The 22,524-nt window shown below is 42.2% G+C and overlaps 2 protein-coding genes across 6 annotated transcripts in view; one reads left to right on the top strand and one right to left on the bottom strand.

Moving 5' to 3' along the window:
• Window positions 1-22,524, bottom strand: part of CTPS2 (CTP synthase 2) — a 121,512-nt gene that overhangs the window by 92,521 nt on the left and 6,467 nt on the right. The gene's annotated exons all lie outside the window — the stretch shown is intronic.
• Window positions 519-21,992, top strand: SYAP1 (synapse associated protein 1). Of its 2 annotated transcripts, none has more exons than XM_070750785.1 (9): window positions 519-963; window positions 12,513-12,631; window positions 15,340-15,403; window positions 16,779-16,852; window positions 17,179-17,318; window positions 18,015-18,154; window positions 19,677-19,735; window positions 20,594-20,738; window positions 21,041-21,903. In XM_070750785.1, exons 1-9 carry the CDS (start codon window positions 765-767, stop codon window positions 21,166-21,168), a joined length of 1,068 nt encoding a protein of 355 aa, XP_070606886.1. In that variant the 5' UTR covers window positions 519-764; the 3' UTR covers window positions 21,169-21,903. The 2 variants fall into 2 exon arrangements, with proteins under 2 accessions (XP_070606886.1, XP_070606887.1); XM_070750786.1 differs by having other exon boundaries at window positions 638-963; window positions 21,044-21,992.

The following is a 22,524-nucleotide window of genomic DNA, read 5'->3' as shown; positions in this document are numbered from 1 at the left end:
TCTAACCCTTAATTGCATATGGGATTACAGTATTTCTTCTGTTATTCATTTGTTTTTGTCTTTTTCCAGAATGGCAAAGTCCCTTGGAATTATGACTGGAGATTCTTAGTTATCTAGGTCAATTGACTCAAATGTGCTTTTTATCCCCTGCTAAAGGTAACTGGACTGGTTTTTTTCCAGGAAACTTCGTCAACTGATGGGGGGCAGGGGCGATTATGTTTCTAAAACTGATGAAGTTTGCTGGATGAGAAACGAAACGTTTTGTTCAAGGAAAAAACAAGTTTGAAGAAGAAAAAAGTACCTCTGAGAATTCCCTTGAAATTATTTCAAATGAATGTTTAATTTTTTGTTTGTATTTACCACAATGAATACGAGAAGAGATTTGTAGGTGAGCAGACTGAATATATTACACCAATCACGGTAGGTTACAATCCCTTGCAAGCAAGTTGTATTGATTCTGAACAAACAGTAGATTAGGGTTGTTTTTTTTTAAAAACCCATCCAACTGTCAGCGGTATGCCTGCCCAAATTTAAGAGGGACCAAAAGGGGGCGCTCGTTCGAAGAACGCGCGCGGCCGTTGAAAAGCCGACATTCCTGGTTCCGCTGTTGACGTACTGGGATGACGTGACTCTCTTCCGGAAACAAAGGCTGCCTTCCCAGCAACCTGGGCCCGACACTGTTGAGACCCAGAACACAGTGGAGGGGAGGGGGGGGAGTTTGACAGAGTTGGGCGGCTTTGAGGAGCGACGCGAATCTTTTCAACATGTTGCGCGGCCTGAGTGGCTGGTTGGGGATGAATTGGGCGGAAGAGGAAGGAAAGCCGCCTGCCCCCGAAGGGGAAGCAAGAACTGGCGGAGAAGAAGTCCCTGAAAGAGAGGCGCCACCGCCGGGCTGCGAAGAGGAGGGACTGAAAGGAGAGCCGGACAATGACCCGCTCCTTAATCAGGCCAAGGGGCTTGGCAGTGAGTGTCTCGTTCCCTCCGCGAATTCCCAGCTCTAAGAACCCTCGCCCCACCTTCCAATGCTTGTTTATTACGTGCCCTAGTGCCGATCCTACAAATAATCTTTCCGATAAATCGTTTCCTCAGCTCCTTCTCTTTAGGGCAGCAAAAATCCGGACGACCGCTAACTGGCAGCGAGATATTAAGACCGTTCTGCAATCATCAAAAGATAGATTTATTCATTTATTGAACTTGTATGCTGCGCAGAATTGTTGGGAGTCGGGGAGCATATAAACGCAGCATACAAATATAATAAAGTCGCAGTAGGCATAAGATGTGCCTGTTTAGCTTCACTGATACTTATCCCCATGTAAATAAGAGTGTTTGGCTATTCCATTTACTCAAAGTTGCATTAATTTCAATTAAATTTACTTTGGATTGCAATTATGGAAATAACAGAATGGAAGGGGGCTTGGAGGTCTTCTAGTCCAATCCTCTGCTCAGGTAGGAATATTATTTCAGGTATATCATTTCAGACAAATTATTGTCCATTTTCTTCTTTAAAACTTATAGTGTTGGAGCATTCACAACTTCTGGAGGCAAATTGTTCCACTGATTAATTGTTCTGTCAGGAAATTTGTCATTAGTCCCAGGTTGCTTCTCTCTTTGATTAGTTTCCATCCACTGCTTCTTGTTCTGGCTTCAGATGTTTTGGAGAATAGCTTGACTCCCTCTTTGTTGCAGCCCCTGAGATATTGGAACACTGCTATCCTGTCATCCCTAGTTCTTCTTTTCATTAAACTAGACATACCCAATTCCAGCAATCCTTCTTATATGTTTTAGCCTCTAGACCAGTGTTTTTCAACCGGTGTGCCGCGAGACATCATCAGGTGTGCCGCGAAGCTCAGCTTCTGAGACCGGAAGCTGAGCTTTATTCTTCGCGCCCAGCTGGAGCTTCCCAGTGGAGGCGGCAACAAGTGTCCTTTCGGGCCCGGCGGGAGGGCAATGGCAGCAGGAACGGGAGGCTGCCGGCTGCAGCGGCCCCGGGCAGATGCTGGGGGATGGCAGCGGCGAGCAAGAGCTCCAGGGCGGAGCCACCGGCAGCACCCCGCCCAGCTGGAGCTTTCCTGGTGGGGGTGGCAACAATTGTCCTTTGGGGCCTGGCGGGAGGGCAATGGCAGCGGAAACAGGAGGCTGCCGGCTGCAGTGGCCCCGGGCACCGTTCCCTGTAGGCTGGGCACGCCTGCGCCAGCGCACCCCAAAATGCCCCCCCGCGCACCCTTTTCCAGGGGCGCGCAGGGAGCTGCGGCCACCCGCCCGCCTGCTCGATTTCCCTCCGCGCGGCTGGGGAGATGGATTTGCCGCCCCCGCCAGCCTGATTTCCCTCCGCCCGGCTGGGGAGGTGGATTCGCCGCCCCCGCCAGCCCGATTTCCCTCCAGTGGCTGGGGACGCAGATCTACCACCCTCGCCAGCCTGATCTCCCTCCGGGGGGGGGGGGGACGAACCGACGACCGGGGGCTGTCCGTCCGTGTTGGGTGGTGCAGGGCAGGCACAGGCAGCCCCAGGGGAGAACAAGGGAGGGAGAGAAAGGAAAGAGAGAGAAAGGGAGGGAGAGAAAATTGAATGAAGGAGGGAGAGAAAGAAAGAGTAAGAGGTAGAAAGGATAGAGAAAAAGGAAGAGAAAGGGAGGGGGAGAAAGGAAAGAGGGAGGAAGGGGGGAGAGAAAGAAGATATGAAGGAGGGAGAAAAAGAGATAGAAAGGAAAGAGGGAGAGAAAGGATTCAGAGAGAAAGGGAGAGAGAGAAAGGGAATGAAAGAGGGAGAAGGGGTGAGAGATAGAAAGGATAGACAGAAAGGGAGAGAAAGGAAAGAGAAAGGGAGGGAGAGGAAGGAAGAGAGAAAGAAAGAGGGATGGAGAGAGAAAGGAAGGGAGAGAAAGAGGGAGGGAGAGAGAAATAGAGCGAAAGGGAGGAAGAGAGATTTTTTTGTCCAAACTTTTTTAGCCCCCCCCCCCCTCTCAATGTTCCCCAGGATTTTGAAAATATGAAAAATGTGCCGCGGCTCCAAAAAGGTTGGGAAACACTGCTCTAGACCCCTAATCATCTTTGTTGTTCTTCTCTGCCCACTTTCTAGCTCAACATCTCTTTTACATCATGGCGACCAAAACTGGATTCAGTATTCCAAGGGTGGCCTCAGCTCTGTACATGATCTTGATTCTATCCCTTAATGATCTTGATTCTATCCCTTAATGTAACCTAGAACTGTGTTAGCTTTTTTTGTAGCTGCAGCACTGTTGGCTTATATTCACTTTGACTTCAAGATCCCTCTCAGAATCACTACTACCGTGTTTCCCCGATAGTAAGGCAGTGTCTTACTATCTTTTTACCCCCAAAAGCCCCACTGTGTCTTACTTTGGGGGTATGTCTTACATCTCCCCGCGCGCCTTCGCCTTCCAAGCTCCCCGCGCGCATTGCTTCCAAGCTCCCCGCGCGCCTTCGCATTCTCCCCACGCGCCTTCGCCTTCCAAGCTCCCCGTGCGCATTGCTTCCAAGCTCCCCGCGCGCCTTCGCTCGCCTTCGCTCGCCACCGCCTCTTCCCCTGCCGAAGCTCAGCTGCAAGCGGCCAGCGAGGCCGATCGGATCCGAGGCGAGCGGCCGGAGCTGCGCCCTCCTTCGCCCGCCTCCTTTCCGCTCGCGTCGGAGCCGAGCGGCCTCGCTGGCCGCTTGCAGCTGAGCCTCGGCAGGGGAAGAGGCGGTGGCGCCGCGGCGAGCGAAGGCGAGGGGCGCGCAGGGAGCTGCCGGAAAGGAGGGCGCAGCTCCCTGCGCGCCCCTCGCCTTCGCTCGCCGCGGCGCCACCGCCTCTTCCCCTGCCGAGGCTCAGCTGCAAGCGGCCAGCGAGGCCGCTCGGCTCCGAGGCGAGCGGAAAGGAGGCGGGCGAAGGAGGGCGCAGCTCCGGCCGCTCGCCTCGGATCCGATCGGCCTCGCTGGCCGCTTGCAGCTGAGCTTCGGCAGGGGAAGAGGCGGTGGCGAGCGAAGGCGAGCGAAGGCGCGCGGGGAGCTTGGAAGCAATGCGCGCGGGGAGCTTGGAAGGCGAAGGCGCGCGGGGAGAATGCGAAGGCGCGCGGGGAGCTTGGAAGCAATGCGCGCGGGGAGAATGCGAAGGCGCGCGGGGAGCTTGGAAGGCGAGCGAAGCTGCAAGCGGCCTCGCTGGCCGCTTGCAGCTGAGCTTCGGCAGGGGAAGAGGCGGTGGAAGAGGCCGCGGCGAGCGAAGGCGAGGGGCGCGCGGGGAGCTTGGAAGCAATGTCATCGCCCCCCCCCCGCAATACCGTTTATACCGTGTTTCCCCGAAAGTAAGACATATGTCTTACTTTCGGGGTATGGCTTATATAAGCCGACCCCCCTGAAACCCCCCATATGTCTTACAATCGGGGGGGTCTTACTATCGGGGAAACACGGTATTAAACCAGGACCATCTACATTATACCTGTGCATTTATTTTTTCTTGCTTCAATGTAGAACCTTACTTTTTTCCACCATTGAATTTCATTGTGTTAGATAGCGCCCAATGTTCAAGTCTGTCAAGATCCTTCTGTATCTTAAGCCTGGATAGTTAGCTATTCAAGTCAGCTTAGTGTTGTCTGCAAATTTGATTATTTCCCCATCTGTCCCTTCATCCACATTACCCTTGAAGATGTTGAAGAGTCCTGAGCCTAAAACAGAAGCTTGGGGTACCCCACTGCATATTTCCCTCCATGTAGATGCAATTCCATTGAGGATTATATGTTGAGTGTTGCCAGTTACAAATCCAACAGGTGGTGATGCTGGCCAACCCACATTTTTCTTATCTTATCAAGTAATGGGTTATGATTTACTTTATCAAATGCCTTATTGAAGTCCAAGTAAATTATATCCACAGTATTCCTCTGTTCTACTAATTTTGTCACTTTGTCAAATAATACAATAAGATTTGTCTGGCATGATCTGTTTTTGACAAACCCATGTTGGCTTTTGCTTATGACTTAGTTTGCCTTTAGGTGTTCGCTGATTCATTGCTTATCTTTTTCAAAATCTTCCCAGGTGTTGAGGTAAGGCTGATATATCGGTAGTGTCTTGGGTCTATTTTTTTCTCTTTTTAAAGATGAGAACTACATCAGTTCTTTTCCAGTCCTCTGGTAGTTCTCCAGATCTTTTAAAGATATAGTTCAATGGTTCTGAAATTACATCTGCCAGTTTCTTCAGAACCTTGGGGGTGTGATCCAACTGATCCTGGTGATTTGAACTTGTCTGAGGTTACCATTTTCCTGCCTATTTTAACTTGTATTCCTAATCTATTTTTATGATAGTATTTTTTAAAAGGTGTACTGTTTTTTCCTTTTGTGTAAAGATTGATGCAAAAAAAAAAGTTAAGCTTTCTGTATTGCTTATCACCTTGTCACTTTCTCTCATGAATGGATCAAATGTTTCCTTGACTTTTTTTGTTTGTTTGTTATATGTTGAATACAGCTTGTTTTTTGCTTTGTTATTTTTTACTTTTGTCATAAGCATTAGTTCATTCTGAGCCTTAGCTTTCCTCACTTCATCTTTGCAGGCTCGGGCTATTTGCTGATTTCTGCCTAAGTTATGTGCCCATCTTTCCACTTTATTTGCTTGTCTGAATAGCTTGGTGGTTCGATTCCTGTGAGTGAATAAACCGTGAAGAGGCTTCCCCGGTTTGCCTACCGGCATTCAGGCATCCCATGGGTAAAGATAACACTGCCTGAAAAAAATCCTTTCAGAGGCAGCCAGCTATGTTGGCGATTCCTGGCTAAAGTGGCATACACTTTATTTAAAAAAACACCTTGTTTGAAAGACAAAAAATCAATTTATCAGAGTTCTTTATGCAGCTATGATGGGATTTTTTTGAGAGAGCTGTTATTTTCTTCTTCATTGGTATTGTGCTAATCTATATAATAGTCAAACATTCCAGGGATGTTGGAATATCCTTTGTATATGGTTTCTAAACTACATGAAAAAGCAACAGACTTCAATTCCATATTACTAGGAAAATCTATGTTTAAAAATGTGTGTTGGTGATGACAACAGCAATGAATGTTGAAACTAAAGCTTATATATAGCAAATGAGTTTTGGAATAAGGAAAAATTCAGAATAGGCGTTGATTGCTTACCTGAACGCCTCTTCTCGTACGGTGAGCGGGTACAGCAGTCACATGGGTTGCTCATGTCCAATCCGGTGGAACTGAGCCTAGTGTTAAAAAAGCTTGCTGGATCCGCCCCTTCCCCAGAATTCGCGAATCCATAGACTAGGCTCAGCTGTGAAGCTCTGTAGTGTTCAACTCTCATTGTTAGAGGAAGAAAGGTTATAGGAAGGTAAAGAAGACACATACAAGGGCGGGAAGTGACTGCTGTACCCGCTCACCGTACGAGAAGAGGCGTTCAGGTAAGCAATCAACGCCTATTCTCCGTACTGAAGGAGCGGGTCCAGCAGTCACATGGGACATACCCAATAGATGGTCCCTAGGGTGGGATTAGATTGCTATCGTGAGAGATAACGGATTGGAGTACCCTTCTGCCTAAGGCAGCGTCCGCTGAAGCGTAAGAGTCAATCTTGTAGTGCCTGATGAAGGAATTTGGCGAGGCCCAAGTGGCTGCTTTGCAGACCTCCTCCAACGGGGCTTGAGTCGCCCAAGCGGCCGAGGTGGCTGCGCTCCTGGTGGAATGCGCTGTAATGTTCTTTGGAACTGAAAGGGAGGCCGACTCGTAGGCCTTAGATATAGTCCCTCTGATCCAACGGCCAATCACTGTTGAAGACACTTTGGTGCCCATGACTCTGGGGTGATAGGCTATAAAAAGTGCTTCTGACCTCCGAAAGGGTCCTGTGCGTTGGATATAGATCCTCAGCGCTCTGATGAGATCCAGGGTGTGCCATCTAATTGCCAAGGGATGGTCCCGTTGGAGACAGAAGGAAGGTAAGACAATATCCTGGGTTCTGTGGAACATGGAACTGACCTTGGGTAAGAAGGTGGGGTCCAGTCGCAAGACTACCTTGTCCTGATGAAATTGGCAGAGGTCCTGCCTGATTGAGAGGGCAGCCAGCTCCGAAATGCGTCGGGCAGAGGTAATAGCCACCAGGAATGCTACTTTAAAGGATAGGTACCTGAGGGACGCCGATTTTAGGGGTTCGTATGGTGCCTGCGTGAGGGAATGGAGAACCCGTGGCAAATCCCAGGATGGATACCTGTGGACCTTGGAAGGTCTGAGGTTGGCTATACCCTTGAGGAATTCCTGAACTTCTGGAAGGGAACGGAGAGGCTGTCTGCGGGGCCCCGCTAGGACAGAGGAAATGGCCGCCAGATGACGCCGGAGGGTGCTGGTGGAAAGTCCTTGATGGAAACCTTGCATAAGGAAGGAAATGATCCTGTGTATGGGGATGCACAGGGGAGAGAGGCCTTCCTGTAGACACCACTGGTGAAACTTGGACCACGTATGGTCGTAGATTCGATTGGTCGAACCCCTTCTGGCCTTTAAAATGACCTCCACTGTATCGGGGTCGTGGCCACGCAGTTCTAAGTCTCTCCTGATAACAGCCAGGCGGTGAGGTGGAACCACTCCGGGTCTGGATGGAATGAGGCCCCCTGCCGCAGCATATCCCCCGAAACGGGGAGTCGCCAAGGGTCCTGGACGGACAACTGTTGGAGATCCGCGAACCAGGGCCGGCGGGGCCAATGAGGGGCGATTAGGATTACTCGGGCCCTCTCGGTGAGGACCTTGTGAATCACGTCCGGGAGAATTGGAATTGGAGGGAATGCGTAAAGTAGGCCTGGAGGCCATGGGCTCCGGAGGGCATTGATTGCTTCCGCTCCCGGGGATGGAAATCTGGAAAAAAAGCGAGGGAGTTGGGCGTTCGCATTGGTCGCGAAGAGATCCAGAACTGGTAGGCCGAATCTGAGGCTGATTTGATGGAACAGGTCTTGATGGAGATTCCACTCTCCTGGGTCTATCGTTGCTCGAGATAGCCAATCCGCCTGGACGTTGAGGCTCCCCGAGATATGGTCGGCTAGGAGCGACCGAAGATGTTTTTCCGCCCAAAGGCCTAACTTGAGGGCCTCCCTCATGAGGGCCTTGGATCTCGTGCCCCCCTGTCTGCAGATATGGCTTTTTGTGGCAATGTTGTCGGTGAGAATGAGAACGTGCCGGTTGGGAATGCGAGGAGAGAAATGCTTCAGAGCCAGGGATACGGCTCTTAACTCTAGCCAATTGATTGGCTTGGAAGCTTCCTCCAGGGACCACGTGCCCTGGGCTATCATCCCCTGGGCGTGGGCGCCCCATCCCGATAGACTGGCATCTGTGGTGATGACAAATTGATCCGGGCACCTGAACGGGGATCCTTTGTCCATGGCCAGAGACTTCCACCACTTGAAGGATCTGCGAACAATTGGTGGGATGACAATGCGACGACTTGAGTTGCTGTGCCCCGATCTCTGAAAGGGTAATAGGAGCCACTGTAGTTCCCTAGCATGAAGGCGAGCCCAGGGAATGATGCCTATGCATGACACCATCTTCCCCAAAAGGGAAGACAGGGTTACTATGGAAACTGAAGGTTGAGATAAAATGCAAGAAATTAACTCCCCTATACTGATTTTTCTCTCAGGAGAGAGAAAGACCTGGGAGGATTCTGAATTAATAACGGATCCCAGGTGTAAAATGGATGTGGAAGGTTGGAGATGACTTTTGTCAAAGTTGATGGAAAATCCATGGTCCTGAAGAACTGACATGGTGACAGAAAGGTCTGTTTTCACTTTCTCTAGGGAGTTCCCATGAATCAAAATATCATCAAGGTAACATAAAATGTGGATGGGAGACGCCCGGATATAGGCCGCCAGGGACCCCAAGAGCTTTGTAAAGACCCGAGGGGCCGAGGAAAGGCCAAATGGCATCGCCCTATACTGGAAATGCCTGCCCTGAAAGGAGAAACGTAAAAATTTTCTGTGGCATTTGGCTATAGGAATATGGAGGTAGGCCTCAGTGAGGTCTAAAGAGACCATGAAATCTCCCGGGTGGATGGCGGCCAAAATGGATGATAAGGAGTGCATCTTAAACTTCCTATATTTGATGAATAGGTTCAGCTTCTTTAAATCCAAAATAGCTCTCCAACCTCCGGAGGATTTTGGAACCATAAATAGGATGGAATAAAAACCTAGACCCTTCTGACCGGGGGGAACCGGTTGAATGGCTCTGATGGACAATAAGTGGGAAATGGCCTCCTCCATACGGTTACAATCTGAGGAGGACCTGGGAGAAGGGCAGGAAATAAAACGTTTCGGGGGGGGGAGAAGTAAATTCTAAAAGAAGGCCTGTTTGAACAGTGTCAATGACCCAGGGGTCCTTGGAGGTGAGACGCCAATTAGAGGCGAAGTGGGCTAGGCGACCACCTATGGGAATCAAGGAAAAACTACCATCTAGGTTTTTTTGAAGCCCTGTTAGAGGACGCTCCCCTTTGGAAGCGAAAACCTCTGCCCCTGGAGTTCCTACCTTGGGAACGAAAGCGGGGGGAATACTGACCTGGAGATCTCTGATAGGAAGCCGCTTGATCTTGCTGACGCCCTGGGCGACGAAAGGACTGCGTTTTGGTAGCCTTTTTGGTGGTTGGACCCAATACTTTCTTCTTGTCCGTGGTTTCCGTGAGGAGTGGATCCAGAAGATCCCCGAAAAGAAGGTCGCGCTTTAAGGGTCCCAGAGATAACTGCCACTTCTGACGTACTCCTGCTTGCCAAGGGCGAAGCCATAGGAGTCTTCTTGCCGTTGTAGAAGCTGCAATAGACTTAGCAGAAAATCTAGTGGATTGTAAAGTGGCATCAGCCACGTACTGAGCAGCTGCAAAGACCTTGTTGAAGTCTTGTTGACCTCTCAAGTCATCGGGAGGAATATGCTGTTGAAGTTGGCGAAGCCACAGAAGCATGGCTCTGGAGAAAAAGGAAGCCGCTGCAGAACTTTTAATGGCCCAGGAATCTGCGGTGAATCCTCTTTTGAGCATCTGTTCAATCCGCTTGTCCTCTGGGCGGAGGACTTCCTCTGCTTCGCCTGGCACAGCAGCCGCCGAGTGAAGGATCTTGACAGGTTCATCCGGTTTAGGAAAGGATAGGAGCTCCTCATAGGAAGAGGAGAGTTTGTACAACTTTTTGTCCTTGGTTGTGGGATTAAGCCCAGAGGCTGGGAAATCCCACTGCTTAAGTAAGGCATCTTTAAACAATTTAGGCATAGGAATTACCTCGTTATCCTCCTGTTCCTCTGTGAAGTAAGGTAAATTCTCCTCCAGGGGATCAGTGGATGTGGAGGCCTGTTTCTCCTGGGCCGCCAATCCCGTAGAAATTCTAGCTTTGAGGAGGAGAGATTTGAACAATTGAGAGGGAAAAATAGTAATTGGAGAAGGAACCTTTATTTGGGATTCCTCATCATCTGAGAGGCCTTGAAAGGGATCCTCATCCTCCTCCATATCCTCATATTCGTCCTGAGAGGAATCTGATTCATCCTGAATAGGAGCTCTAACCGTTGGGGAAGAACCCAAGGGGCGGGAGGGACGAGGAGGTGGAGGAGGTAAGGGAAGCGCATTGATGGTAGAGAGTTTAGCATCAATGGCCTTGGATAACACAGAAAAAATAGATTGGAATTCAGGAGGTAAACTAGAAATATCAGCAGGAATGGCAGAAGAATCCCTGAAGGCCTGGGAGGATCCTGGCTGGGGGGAATCTTCAATAATATCTGGTTCCTCTGGACCTATTCCCCATAGGTTAGGTTGGGGTCTGTCTAGGTTTGGCTCATCCAGAGATAACACAGTGACCCCAGAAGAAGGCAGATTAGAAGCCTCTGGGGGGTCATGACTACTGAGTACTTGGGCCTGTACTTTCAAACGCTTTGCTGATTTGTCATGGATCTTTTGTAGGGCTAGGTCCCTTCTCTTCTCAGCCCTGGTGACTTTGGTCGAGGGGCGGGCCCCTGAAGAAGAGGAGGTCGAGGCCTGGGGGATACTGGTAATCTCATCGCCTGTAGGCCTGGCCTCTCTGGGACCTTGAGTGGTGCCTCTCTTGGGAAAAGTAGCCATAGTCTGACAATTAACAGAAGACAAGGCTGAGCCAAATAACTGAATAATTAGGGAGAAGAATTTCAAAGACTTCCCAAGAGGAATGGATCCTGCTCCTAGGCCTCGGAGCTGCTGAGACTTGAGGGCAATCTGGGCAAACCCAGAGTTCGTGTCCCCAAATACAGCGTGGCCAGCCTCCCTAAACTTTAATTAAAGTAACCAAGGCACTCTGGTTGGAGGCTTAGCCGGTGGAGAATTAAGCCTGAGCGTCCCAAAGCCCACTCCGGGATCCAAGCAGTGGACTGAGGCCTACGCGACTGGCAGAAGGCCAACACGAGAGGCCTAAATTTAAAAAAGGGCGCGAAGGCCTTCGCGCCGAAAAATCGCTCCGTAATAGAATTCTTAAAGGGGAAGCGATCGACTAAGTCCAGGAGACTAGAAACAAGCGTCTCACTCCGCAGGAGGTATTTCTTAAGCCCTTTAACAATAATACTATAATAAATCAATGAAGCAATACTTGCACCAAGACCTCCAGGCCAAAGGATTAAAGGAATCCACAAGCGGCAGCGGGGATCGTAAACGGCAAAACAGCCGGGGGAAAACGAAACCGCAACTTCTCCCAAGGAAAAAAGCCGAGCCACAAACGGCTGGCGCTATTAGTGCAAGTAAACAAATAAGGATAAACAATTCTTACTACTTTTGAAGGAAAGATCGAAGGGAAGGTGTTAGAATGTTGAACGAGCTATCACAATACAACCGCAGGATATGCGAACTGAGCGAATTCTGGGGAAGGGGCGGATCCAGCAAGCTTTTTTAACACTAGGCTCAGTTCCACCGGATTGGACATGAGCAACCCATGTGACTGCTGGACCCGCTCCTTCAGTACGGAGAATTAGAGTTAACAATTTATAATTTGTGTTAACAATTTTTAAAACAAATTATAGATTACTGGTTACGCTATTATTTAAATAGGATGACTAAAATCCTAGTTTTCAAAGTCTTGTTTTGTTGGTAGATAAACAAAACAAACAAACTTAGTACAATTTAGATTTTTTGTTACTGAGTTCAAATTTATCATGTATAGGATCTTGGATTTGTCATACTTCTTTATTTTATCTTGAGAAATGTTAGTTTCATATCCAAGGCTGTCCAACAAAGAAATCAAAACATCATCCCAAATACAGTAGCCTTTTCAATGTAAGTTAGTTGAAGCATATCTCATGTTATAATATTCTATACCAGGCACCTACATCCAGAGTACTTCTTCCTGAATTAATATCAAATTATTTAAAGTCAAGTTGTTGATATGCTAATTTATGCACCAGATTATCAGTGATACTGGATAAACTGTAGACTGCATGTGCATTATTGTGTACTAGCAGATATGAATGAATAAATCTAAATTCCCATATTCTTCAGATTCATGTTAGCAATTAGTTTCTGAAGTACAGGAAGGAATGTATTCTGAGTTTAAATGATGTCTTATTTCTAAAAGGTTATATCTTCAGCTTTGCTACGACGGCTACAAAAAAGATATCTGAATCAGTTGCTGAAACAGCACAAACTATAAAGAAGTCTGTTGAAGAAGGAAAAATAGAAAATATAATTGATAAGGTACTTTTGTTGTAAATAATTGCCTATAAAACTGGTATTTTTATTAACTTATTCTGCTTTAAGTCATCTTGAAGGCTTTTAGTTTCACAGTTTTGGCAGATGACAGCACCTAGGCATGGATGCAGGGTCCAATCAGGAAAATATTTAGATGAGACATCACCATGAAAGTCTAGGTCTGTACGTTAAGATTAGAAAGTTAAAAAATCTCCAGGAAGAAGGTAATTGCAAACCATTTAAAGAAAACCATATGATTATGTCCATTAAACTGAGTTGGGTTTGAAGAGCAGCTTTATGGAATTAGACATTAGCATAATGAGAACTCTTGTCTTTATGCTACTCATCTTACAAGTTTGTTTGAATTAGTTATAAGTTTGGTAATAATTAAAATGTACATACAGATAGTGGGGTGCATAAGTACACCAGCATGCCATCCATCCCCTGTCCTAATGTTTCTGTTACTAGAACCGTGTATATAAACACTGTTGTCTTTGTAAACTTCCAATATGTAATTGACAAAATAAATAAATAATAAATAGTCCCTGACTAATGACACAATCGGGATCCAATTTTTGTTGCTAAGCAAGGCAGTTAGGTCAACTCAATATCAGCTTTTTTGCCATAGTTATAAGAATCACTGCAGTTGTTAAGTGAATCGTGGTTCTTAAGCAAATCTGGCTTCCCCCATTAACTTTGTCAGAGGTTGACTGGCAAGTTGCAGATGGTGATCACACGATCCTGGGATACTCCAACTATCATAACATGCTGGTTGCCAAGTACTCAATGTTGATGAATGTGACTGTGGGAATGCTGTAAGTGTGAGGTCTGGTCAAACTTTTTTCAGTGCCACTGTAAATTTCAAATGGTCACTAAAAGAACAGTTGTAAGTTGAAAATCGCCTGTAATTTCATTAAAAAGAATGAAATCCTTTTAGATAGGCTTATTTAAGTTTCTATAGAATACAGAATATTTTATATCAACTAGGTCAAGAGAACGACCCAATTCACATGACCATATATTGAACAAACACATCAGAAATACATTAATTAGCCACCCCGAGTCTTCAGAGAGGGGCGGCATACAAATCTAATAAATAAATAAATTATAATTAACTGCTTTTGGACTGGCTTTCAGGTTTAGATGAAGAAGAAACATTTGGTTACCAACAAATAACGCATTTGTTAAATTAAGATACAATAATCTGAATGTGGAGAAATACTGAAATTGAATGCTATTGCTAATATGATTGACAGTAGCAGATATTTGATTAGCATAAGGATCTGCAAAGGGAAAACATTTATTTTCAGGAGTCATTAAAAGAAATATGTTATACCCTATTTGTTTTTGGTATCTGCTATTTTGGATTGAAGGTGTTTTGTGAGTCTTAAAAGTATGGTGGTAAATATAGCAAGCTCACTTTTTATATTTTTACACTAAAAACACAGTTTGAAACTTGGATCACCTGTTTTACAATACAATATTAGTTATTTCTCTTTTTCTCAAGATTTTAATTTTTTTTTTGAGTAGAATAAAAAATGACAAATCTTGGTATTTAAGGGTTAAGGAAAACGCATGCAGCATGCATGCACATTCTATATAGTCAGAAATCCCTTTATTAATTTTACTTATTTTGGGGTATTTTTCAGACTATAAGACGCGCACCCACCCACCCAAAAGAGTGAGTGGAAATGTCTGTGTATCTTATAGACCAAATACGGACCTGTTTTTGGCCTCCCAAAACCCTCCCTTTTGCACAAAGGGTCCACTTTTCACAAAAACGGAATACACAGAGAGTTTGGGAGGCCTGCAGAGTGAGTCTGTGGGCTGGGGAGGGCAAAAACAGGATGTGTGAGTGGTTTAGGACAGTGATTTTCAACCTTTTTTGAGCCGCGGCACATTTTTTACATTTTAAAATCCTGGGGCACACTCTCCTCTCTTTTTCCATCCCTGTCTCCTCCCCACCCTTGTGTGTGTATTTTTATACACACTTTTGAACCGTTTCCAAAAACAGGTGAGGGCTGGGGGGGGGGTTCTCTCTTATTCTTTGGGTGCTTTTTATCACATGCTTTAAATCAAGAGTCACTTCTCTCTCTCTTTTGTTTCTCTCTTTTTCCTCTCATTCTCTGTCTCAATCATTTTCTCATTTCTCTTTTTTTCCTCCCCTTTTTGCTCATTTCTCTCTCTCTCTCCATTCCTCTCCTTTTCTCTCTCTCTCTCTTGCTTTCTCTCTCTCTCTCTCCATTCCTCTCCTTTTCTCTCTCTCTCTCTTGCTTTCTTTCTCTCTCGCTTTCTTTCTCTCTGACACTTTCTTTCTCTTTCCTTTCTTTCTCTTGCTTTCTCTCTCTCTCCTCTATCTCTCTCTTTCTTTCTTTCTTTCTTTCTTTTTCTTTCTCTCTCTCTCTCACACACACACTCTCTCTGCAAAAAGTTGCAAGACCGGAACCTGAGCTTCCTTCTTCGCGGCACACCTGACCATGTCTCACGGCACACTAGTGTGCCACGGCACACTGGTTGAAAAACACTGGTTTAGGAGACCAGAAACAAGCCCATTTTCACAAAAAACAGACCTGTTTTTCGTCTCCCAAACCCTCAGGAGCACATTGCAGGCCTCCCAAATCCTCTCCATGTCCTGTATTCACACACACAAAAAAAAGTATTTTTGAAATGCTCATCTAACTTTTTTCTTTTTTCATATTTATCTTTTGTTTTAGACAATTATAGGAGATTTTAAAAAGGAACAAGAAAAATTTCTTCAACAACACATCAAAAAATCAGGTACTTTTTTAATTGGCTAAAATAATAATAATTAATAATAATAATGATTGTAGATTGGCCTACAAAGGTGGCAGAATGTTTCCTAACACAAGCAAGAACAACTTGCAAGTTATTTAATGGAACAACACGTGAAAGTAGCTGATTTTTTTTAAGTCTACCAGAATAAACATTAAGGTTGAGTTTCATATAAAACATAAAGTTGCCTTGTATAAGATAATACAACAAAGTAAAACATGAAAAAGTGATATTTATCTACTTACAATAGTGGTACATTCCTTATTTGTGCAACAAATTAATTTTTATGAAAGAAAAAGCTTTTATCTTGCAATTTAATATGAAACAATATCCTTGTATAGTAAAGGTATTTAGTAGCATATTTATGTTATGTTCTTCCTATAATTAACTAAAACAAACATACACAATCTCACCAACTTCAATTCTGTTTTCAAAACAGTCTGGATGAAAATATGTGCTTGTGTCTGGGAGACATCCAATCTATGGATATAAATTTTGTTGGTCCTAATTAATAAACCATTTGGCATATAGCACTGGCTCTGATAAATAAACATTCTGGGGTGCTAATTTAATATTAAAGGTTTCAGCCACTTGACTAAACTTCATAAAAATGAATAAGCAGAAATGTATTATTATCTATCTATATCTATTTATCTATCTATCTATTATATAGAGAGAGGGGGGAGGAGAGAGGAATTGAAGCCATTATTTGTTCTTGGGAAATATCCAAATGCTACAAGAATTATATAGCTTTTCTTCAAAATAAAATGTGTACAATTCATGCCCAACCTTTCTGTTTTAGAAATATATGGGTTGGTTATATGCAGGGGTGGACTCCAGCCAGAACGCTAAATTGGGCTCATCGGCGCCTCGCACAAAGAGCCACAGGTGCGCCCATATTTCAGCATGCGCAGAAGCAAAAAAAACCTCACCGAAACACGGGCACACCTACAGCTCTGTGCACGATTTTGCTTTCTCCACAGGTGCAGAAGCAAAATCGTGCTGGCCCTGCAAGCACTCATGAGCCGCCGCCGCGAGCCCAATTTAGCATTCCAGCTAGCAGCCCACTCCTGATTATATAGCACAATTTTACAATTTTCCTCTCAATGTGGCCTTCCAGGCTGAACCAGATAATCTCCTATGGGACAAAAGAAAAAAAAATGCTATTTTGTTACTCCTAGTTAAATGGAATTCACCATAGATTTATGAATTAAATTCAATTAACCATCTAGTTTACTGCTTAACAGTATTACTGGTTTGAGCATTCTTCTGATGAACGTTTCTTACTTGAAGATGCCAGTTGTTCAGTAGTCTCTTATGGCTGAATACAATTATATAAATATTCCTTTTCTGCTCACAGAAACAGCTGTGCCTCCATGGGTAGACAGCAATGAAGAAGAAACAATTCAGCAACAAATCCTGACCTTATCAGCAGTATGTGCCATGGTGTTGTTGTTGTTTTGCTTTTTATCTTTGGAACCAGGAATTTGAGGGTGGGGGTAGTTCAGCAACTATAAGCTTGTCATTCCTAGCTAAAGCAATTAATTTCTTGAAAACATATGTTTGTTACCTAAAGCAAGATTCTATATATTCAAATATGTAATAACTTCTAAAAGGCTCTAATATAAATAAGAACACTCTTTATTAATAACTGTGTTATGATGTACCGTACTTCATTTCTCAAAATAATATCTTGAGGAATATTTTTCCAAGGTAATAACAGCTTTCAACCTCTGCCCATCACATTTTATTTTACAAAGGATAGAAGAAACTTTCTGCGTGATCCACCAGCAGGGGTTCAATTTAATTTTGACTTTGACCAGATGTATCCCGTAGCCATGGTGATGCTTCAAGAAGATGAGCTTCTGAATAGAATGAGATTTGATCTTGTTCCAAAACAGTTGAGTGTTCTACCTATATTTGATATTACGTAATCATTTAGCTATCAAGAAATATCATTTACTGTAACTTGAAAGCTACTAATTATTATTATTTGTTTATTTTTTCTATTAAAATAAGCCTTGATATTTAATGTGATTATCTCTTCAAGGCTAGAGTCAAATCATGTAAAATTATGAATGCTGATTTTTTTAAAGGCTTTCTTTATCATATATTTGTACTATTTCTCATTATGGAAATGATAAACTTTGATAAAATTATATAAATTGACAAAATTTTCATGTTGGTATAAATTTTATTCATCTGGATAACTTTGAATGCAATAGACTTGGATATCAGGATATAAAGTTTGTACATGGCATCCAATCCACTAAAAGGAATATCAAGGGAGGGAGGGGAGAGATAGATCCTAAGCTTGCTTCTCTGTGTGTATAAATAAATATATACATCCAGAGTTTCATTTAATCTATGCAATTTCATCTTTTTGGAACAACATTGTTTGCCATTTCCCTTCCACTTTACATGCAAATATATGGACCCTAACCAATTGGATAAAATGAGGCTTTCAGACTGCATGCCTACAACCATGCCATGCAAAAATATTGACAGACAGTTAAGACAAATCCTAATACATAAAATTTATATGCCCAGTGTTACAAAGTAACTACTTACTAACAAAAACGTGTGCTGTCCTCAGTGTAAAGGAAGAGGTGTTCTGGAGGAATTATTTTTACCGAGTCTCCCTTATTAAACAGTCTGCACAACTTACAGCACTGGCTGCACAGCAAGCAGTGAGAAAAGAAAAGAATGGCAGTGAAGAGGATAGACAGTTAACAGGTAGCTATTGCTTTAAACAAACATTTAAAAATTTCAATATTTCTTTTAATTCAAGCTTCTGACATCTTCAATTTCATATGAAACATTTCTTAGATAACTGGGAGAAAACCAGGGGGTTTTGCACAAGCATGGTATATTTGATTTGTTATAAACAAGTTCAACTTCCTACTGTTCAACTTCCTACTATTTGTTATAAACAAGTTCAACTTCCTACTGTAGCTGAAACTGATACAGTATACTGTATATACAATGATGTAGTACTATTGTTATAGTCTAAAAAGAAGATATGTCTACCTCATTTCAAAATTTTATTTTGTATATATAATAATTAAATCCATGTAACTGTATTACATCTTGCGTTGAGTTTTTTAAAAAGTAAAAAAACCTTCTGCACAGGGTTTTTACTGTTCTGTACAGTTCTATTATTTATGGCATGCATGTTAGTTCCTTTTGCTAACTATGAATCCTGCATTCCTACTCTGAAATTAAAGAGAATAGATTGTCCATTACCTTTGTAGCTATTTCAGCTATTTGTAGCTATATGCAGCTTTAAAAATCTGAAAATACTACATTGATTAGGCATGACAAGTGTTTTGACAGCACAGAGCCAAATCAACAATCTGGTTTTCAGGGCCAAATGTCAGGTTAGGGAGGAACTACAGTATTGTCTCTGTGGATGTACAGTGTAATCCTGCAATATAGTTCAGAAGTCCTCTTTACCCCTTCTATAAACCCCAGAAAACTTGTATACTGCTCTTCCATTCCTTTTTCCACTTCTTTGTATCTCAAGAGAGGCTATTTTAAGTTTGACTTTGGTTTATAACAAACTACAGGTAATTCTTGACTTCTGACAACAATTGAGCTCAAAATTTACATTGCTAAATGAGATATTTGTTAAGTGATTTTTGCCCCATTTTATGACCTTTCTTGCCACATTTGTTAAAGTGAATCCCTGCAGTTGTTAAATTAATAACATGACTGTCAAGTGAATCTTGACTTTGCTTGTCAGAAGTTTGTAAAAGATGATCGTATGACCCCAGGATATTGCAATCGTCATAAAAGTGAGTCAGTTATCAAACATTTGAATGTAAATCATATGACCATGGGGATACTGCAACAATCTTAAATGTGAAAAATGGTCATGTAATTTTTTTCAGTGCCATTGTAACTTTGAACAGTTACTAAGTGAACTGTTGTAAGTCAAAGACTACCTGTATACTTTTTGCCTCATTCAAATCTGAAAAAATATATCTTGTTAACACCACAATTAAAAAACCAGGATATCAAATCAGTTAACAAAGACAATCTACCCCTTTTTTACAGACTTCAAATAAAACAATATATTCCTTTGTTGAAGGAAGAAGAGAAGAAAATACAGAAGTACAGGATTGCTATCCATACATGTAGTAGTAATAAATCACAGTTTGGTATCAATGCCTATAGAGTCACACACATGCTTTAAAACATCAGACCTTGTTAGAAAATACCTTCAGAATTTTACTATATCTATTTCCCCCCCCAGATACTGTGAGGCCAAAGATGCCACCTGTTGCAATCAAATCTCAGCTGAAACATCAAGAGGTAAACTTACGTTATACCCTTATAGTAAAGATTTTTAGAACTTTTAAAATCCAAGCTATTTTATAATTGCTCCACAAAACCTTTATCTCTAAGAAAACTAGAAAGTAAAAGAAATGACTGAAATAAAAGTATGGATTGGAATTTAAAAAGGACTGATAGTAGTAACTCTTTTAGTTATGAGTTTGCTTAAAGCTGTCTATTTAAGCCATTTTTATGGTTGTTCTGCCAAAGTTATGTTTTCTTAGCTTACAAAATCTAAGGATGCACAGTAGTTAGTAGCAGTAATCTTTTCATTAACACTAACACTGCATTTTTTCTTGCTGGAGAGCAGAGATGACATGCTAGAATAAGAATTCTAAAAGCATTGTTGGGATCAGATATCTGTATTTTTTCTCGTAATCTGCTATTATAACATACCGTATTTCCCTGAAAAAAACAAGACCCTGTTTTATATTTTTTTGAACCCTGAAATAAGCATTTGGCCTTATTGCCATACACTCAAAAGCCTGATTGGGCTTATTATCAGGGGATGTCTTGCTTGGGGAAAACAGGGTAGTTATTTATTGAATTGCTAGATACTACAGTGCTTTCTTGGTTTAAATATCTTGTATCTGCAACTTCAGTGTTTTTCCATTACTTATAACGGGTGTCAAACTGGCGGCCCATGGGCCAGATGCGTCATGTGCAGGCCACTCCCACCCCAGCTCTGCAAAGGGAAAAAAGTCATGATACAACATGCGATGGCAACATGATGCCGTGACTTTGACACCCGTGCCTTATAACAAATGAGCAGTATGAATCCTTTAATAAAGTTTATTTATATTCTAAAAGTAATCCTTCTTTAAAATTATATTAAAGGATGATGAAGAGATTTCTACTAGTCCAGGTGTATCTGAATTTGTAAGTGATGCTTTTGATGCATGCAACCTAAATCAGGAAGATCTGAGAAAAGAGATTGAACAGCTTGTACTTGATGAGAAAAAGGAAACAACTACAGCGGATGGTAAAAAATAATTATTCTTCATATTCTAATATTATTGTTGTTGTTATTATTATTATTATTATTATTATTATTATTATTATTATTATTATTATTATTATTAATTAGATTTGTATGCCGCCCCTCTCCGCTAATAATCTTGCTAATAGAAAATCCATAAAAATAGTATTTGTTACAGCTCTCATTTGACTGTTTCTGATCTTAAAATGTTTTGTGCATTCAACTATAAGAGTGTATGAACACTAGACTACATGTTGAATATTTTACAGTCCTAAAAGTTAAGGATATGTTTTATTTCTATTTAGAAGAAACTGCAGACTGGGAAAAAGAACTACAACAAGAACTTCAAGAATATGAAGTAGTTACAGAATCAGAAAAACAAGATGACAACTGGGACAAAGAAATAGAAAAAATGTTACAGACAGAAAATTGATCACTTTGCCTGGAACATTTTCCAAAAGCTGACATGAACTTGTTTCTTACATTTGGTTCAAGTACTTTCCTTGAGGCCCAACGTTCTTTGTAAAACAACGTTCTTTGTAAAATAAGACTCAATGTGTTACATAATCAGACACAAACTGTTATTAGAAAATACTGTCTATAATCTAGCAAGTTATGTGGCAAGTTTTGCTTGTAATTTAGTAATTTTCTAATAATCCCAAATTGTCATAGTTAAATTGAAGAAATGATTTTTGGTTTATCACAATATAATACTTGATGTAGAATGATCCAGGACCAGATCACATGAACATCTATTTAAAAATCTGCCTAGAATTGTCTGGATCACCCTATTTGTATTTTCATTGATCTTTTCAGATGATTAGAAAATACTAAGTGAATGATGAGAAAATAATTCCTGACCATAAGTAAAATGGTGAGATTTCCTGTAGTAGAAAACTTGTATCTCAACTACTTTCCTGTTAATAATGGCAAGAACACCTGTTGCTATTTTGCTACTTTTGACTCATTTATAAATAACTCATGAAAATAATCTAAATATGAGCTTTTTCAAAAATAGATCCTAGAATGGCATACACTTGCCTCTTGTTTATAATTCAAATGTTGGTTTTAATTAGGACTTTTGAAATGTTACCATTTTATATACAAACAATTGAATAACAGCAAAATCAATTTGACAATACAGTATTCTTCCCTTCACTACCCTAAAGAGTGTTTCGGTTTTGATTGGTGGCACCTGAACCAGCAGAGGATACATCACTAACATTTGTTGAATAAAATATGTTCAGTGACTTTGAATGTCATATCCAAGATCACATGTTTTAAAGGAAAACAGATTGGATCTGTTTAAGACAAAAGTATGTCTTCATTTTAATTTCTAAAATGTAAAGAATATTTTATGGTAACTACTAACACTTAAAGAAATGCTGTATTTATATTTAATGAGAAATTCAGGCTTAGCCTGTGCAACTGTTATTCAATATTGCTATAAGACATATTTATATTTATAAAGGAATATTATATACTATAATACACACATATTGAAAAGGTGGGAAGGCACTATTTCAGTTGGGTGAAGCAGCAAAAAAAAAAAAGATGCTATGTGGAGGATATAAAAGATGTTGTACAAGGAGACTAACATTCTAGTAATTTGTTCCCTAAAGTACTAGGATGATTGGTAGCCCAACAGGATAGGAGTTAAATCATTCACATTAATATCTCATTATCTAAAAGTTTCAGAAATATGAACAGTTTTAATGTAGCCAATAATTGATTCTTTGAAATATTAAAATAATGTAAACTTTTATTTTACGCAAACCTAGTATTCATG

Source organism: Erythrolamprus reginae, chromosome 4, assembly GCF_031021105.1.
Source record: "Erythrolamprus reginae isolate rEryReg1 chromosome 4, rEryReg1.hap1, whole genome shotgun sequence".
Classification (NCBI taxonomy): domain Eukaryota; kingdom Metazoa; phylum Chordata; class Lepidosauria; order Squamata; family Dipsadidae; genus Erythrolamprus; species Erythrolamprus reginae.
This window is presented reverse-complemented; position numbering and strand designations above follow the sequence as displayed.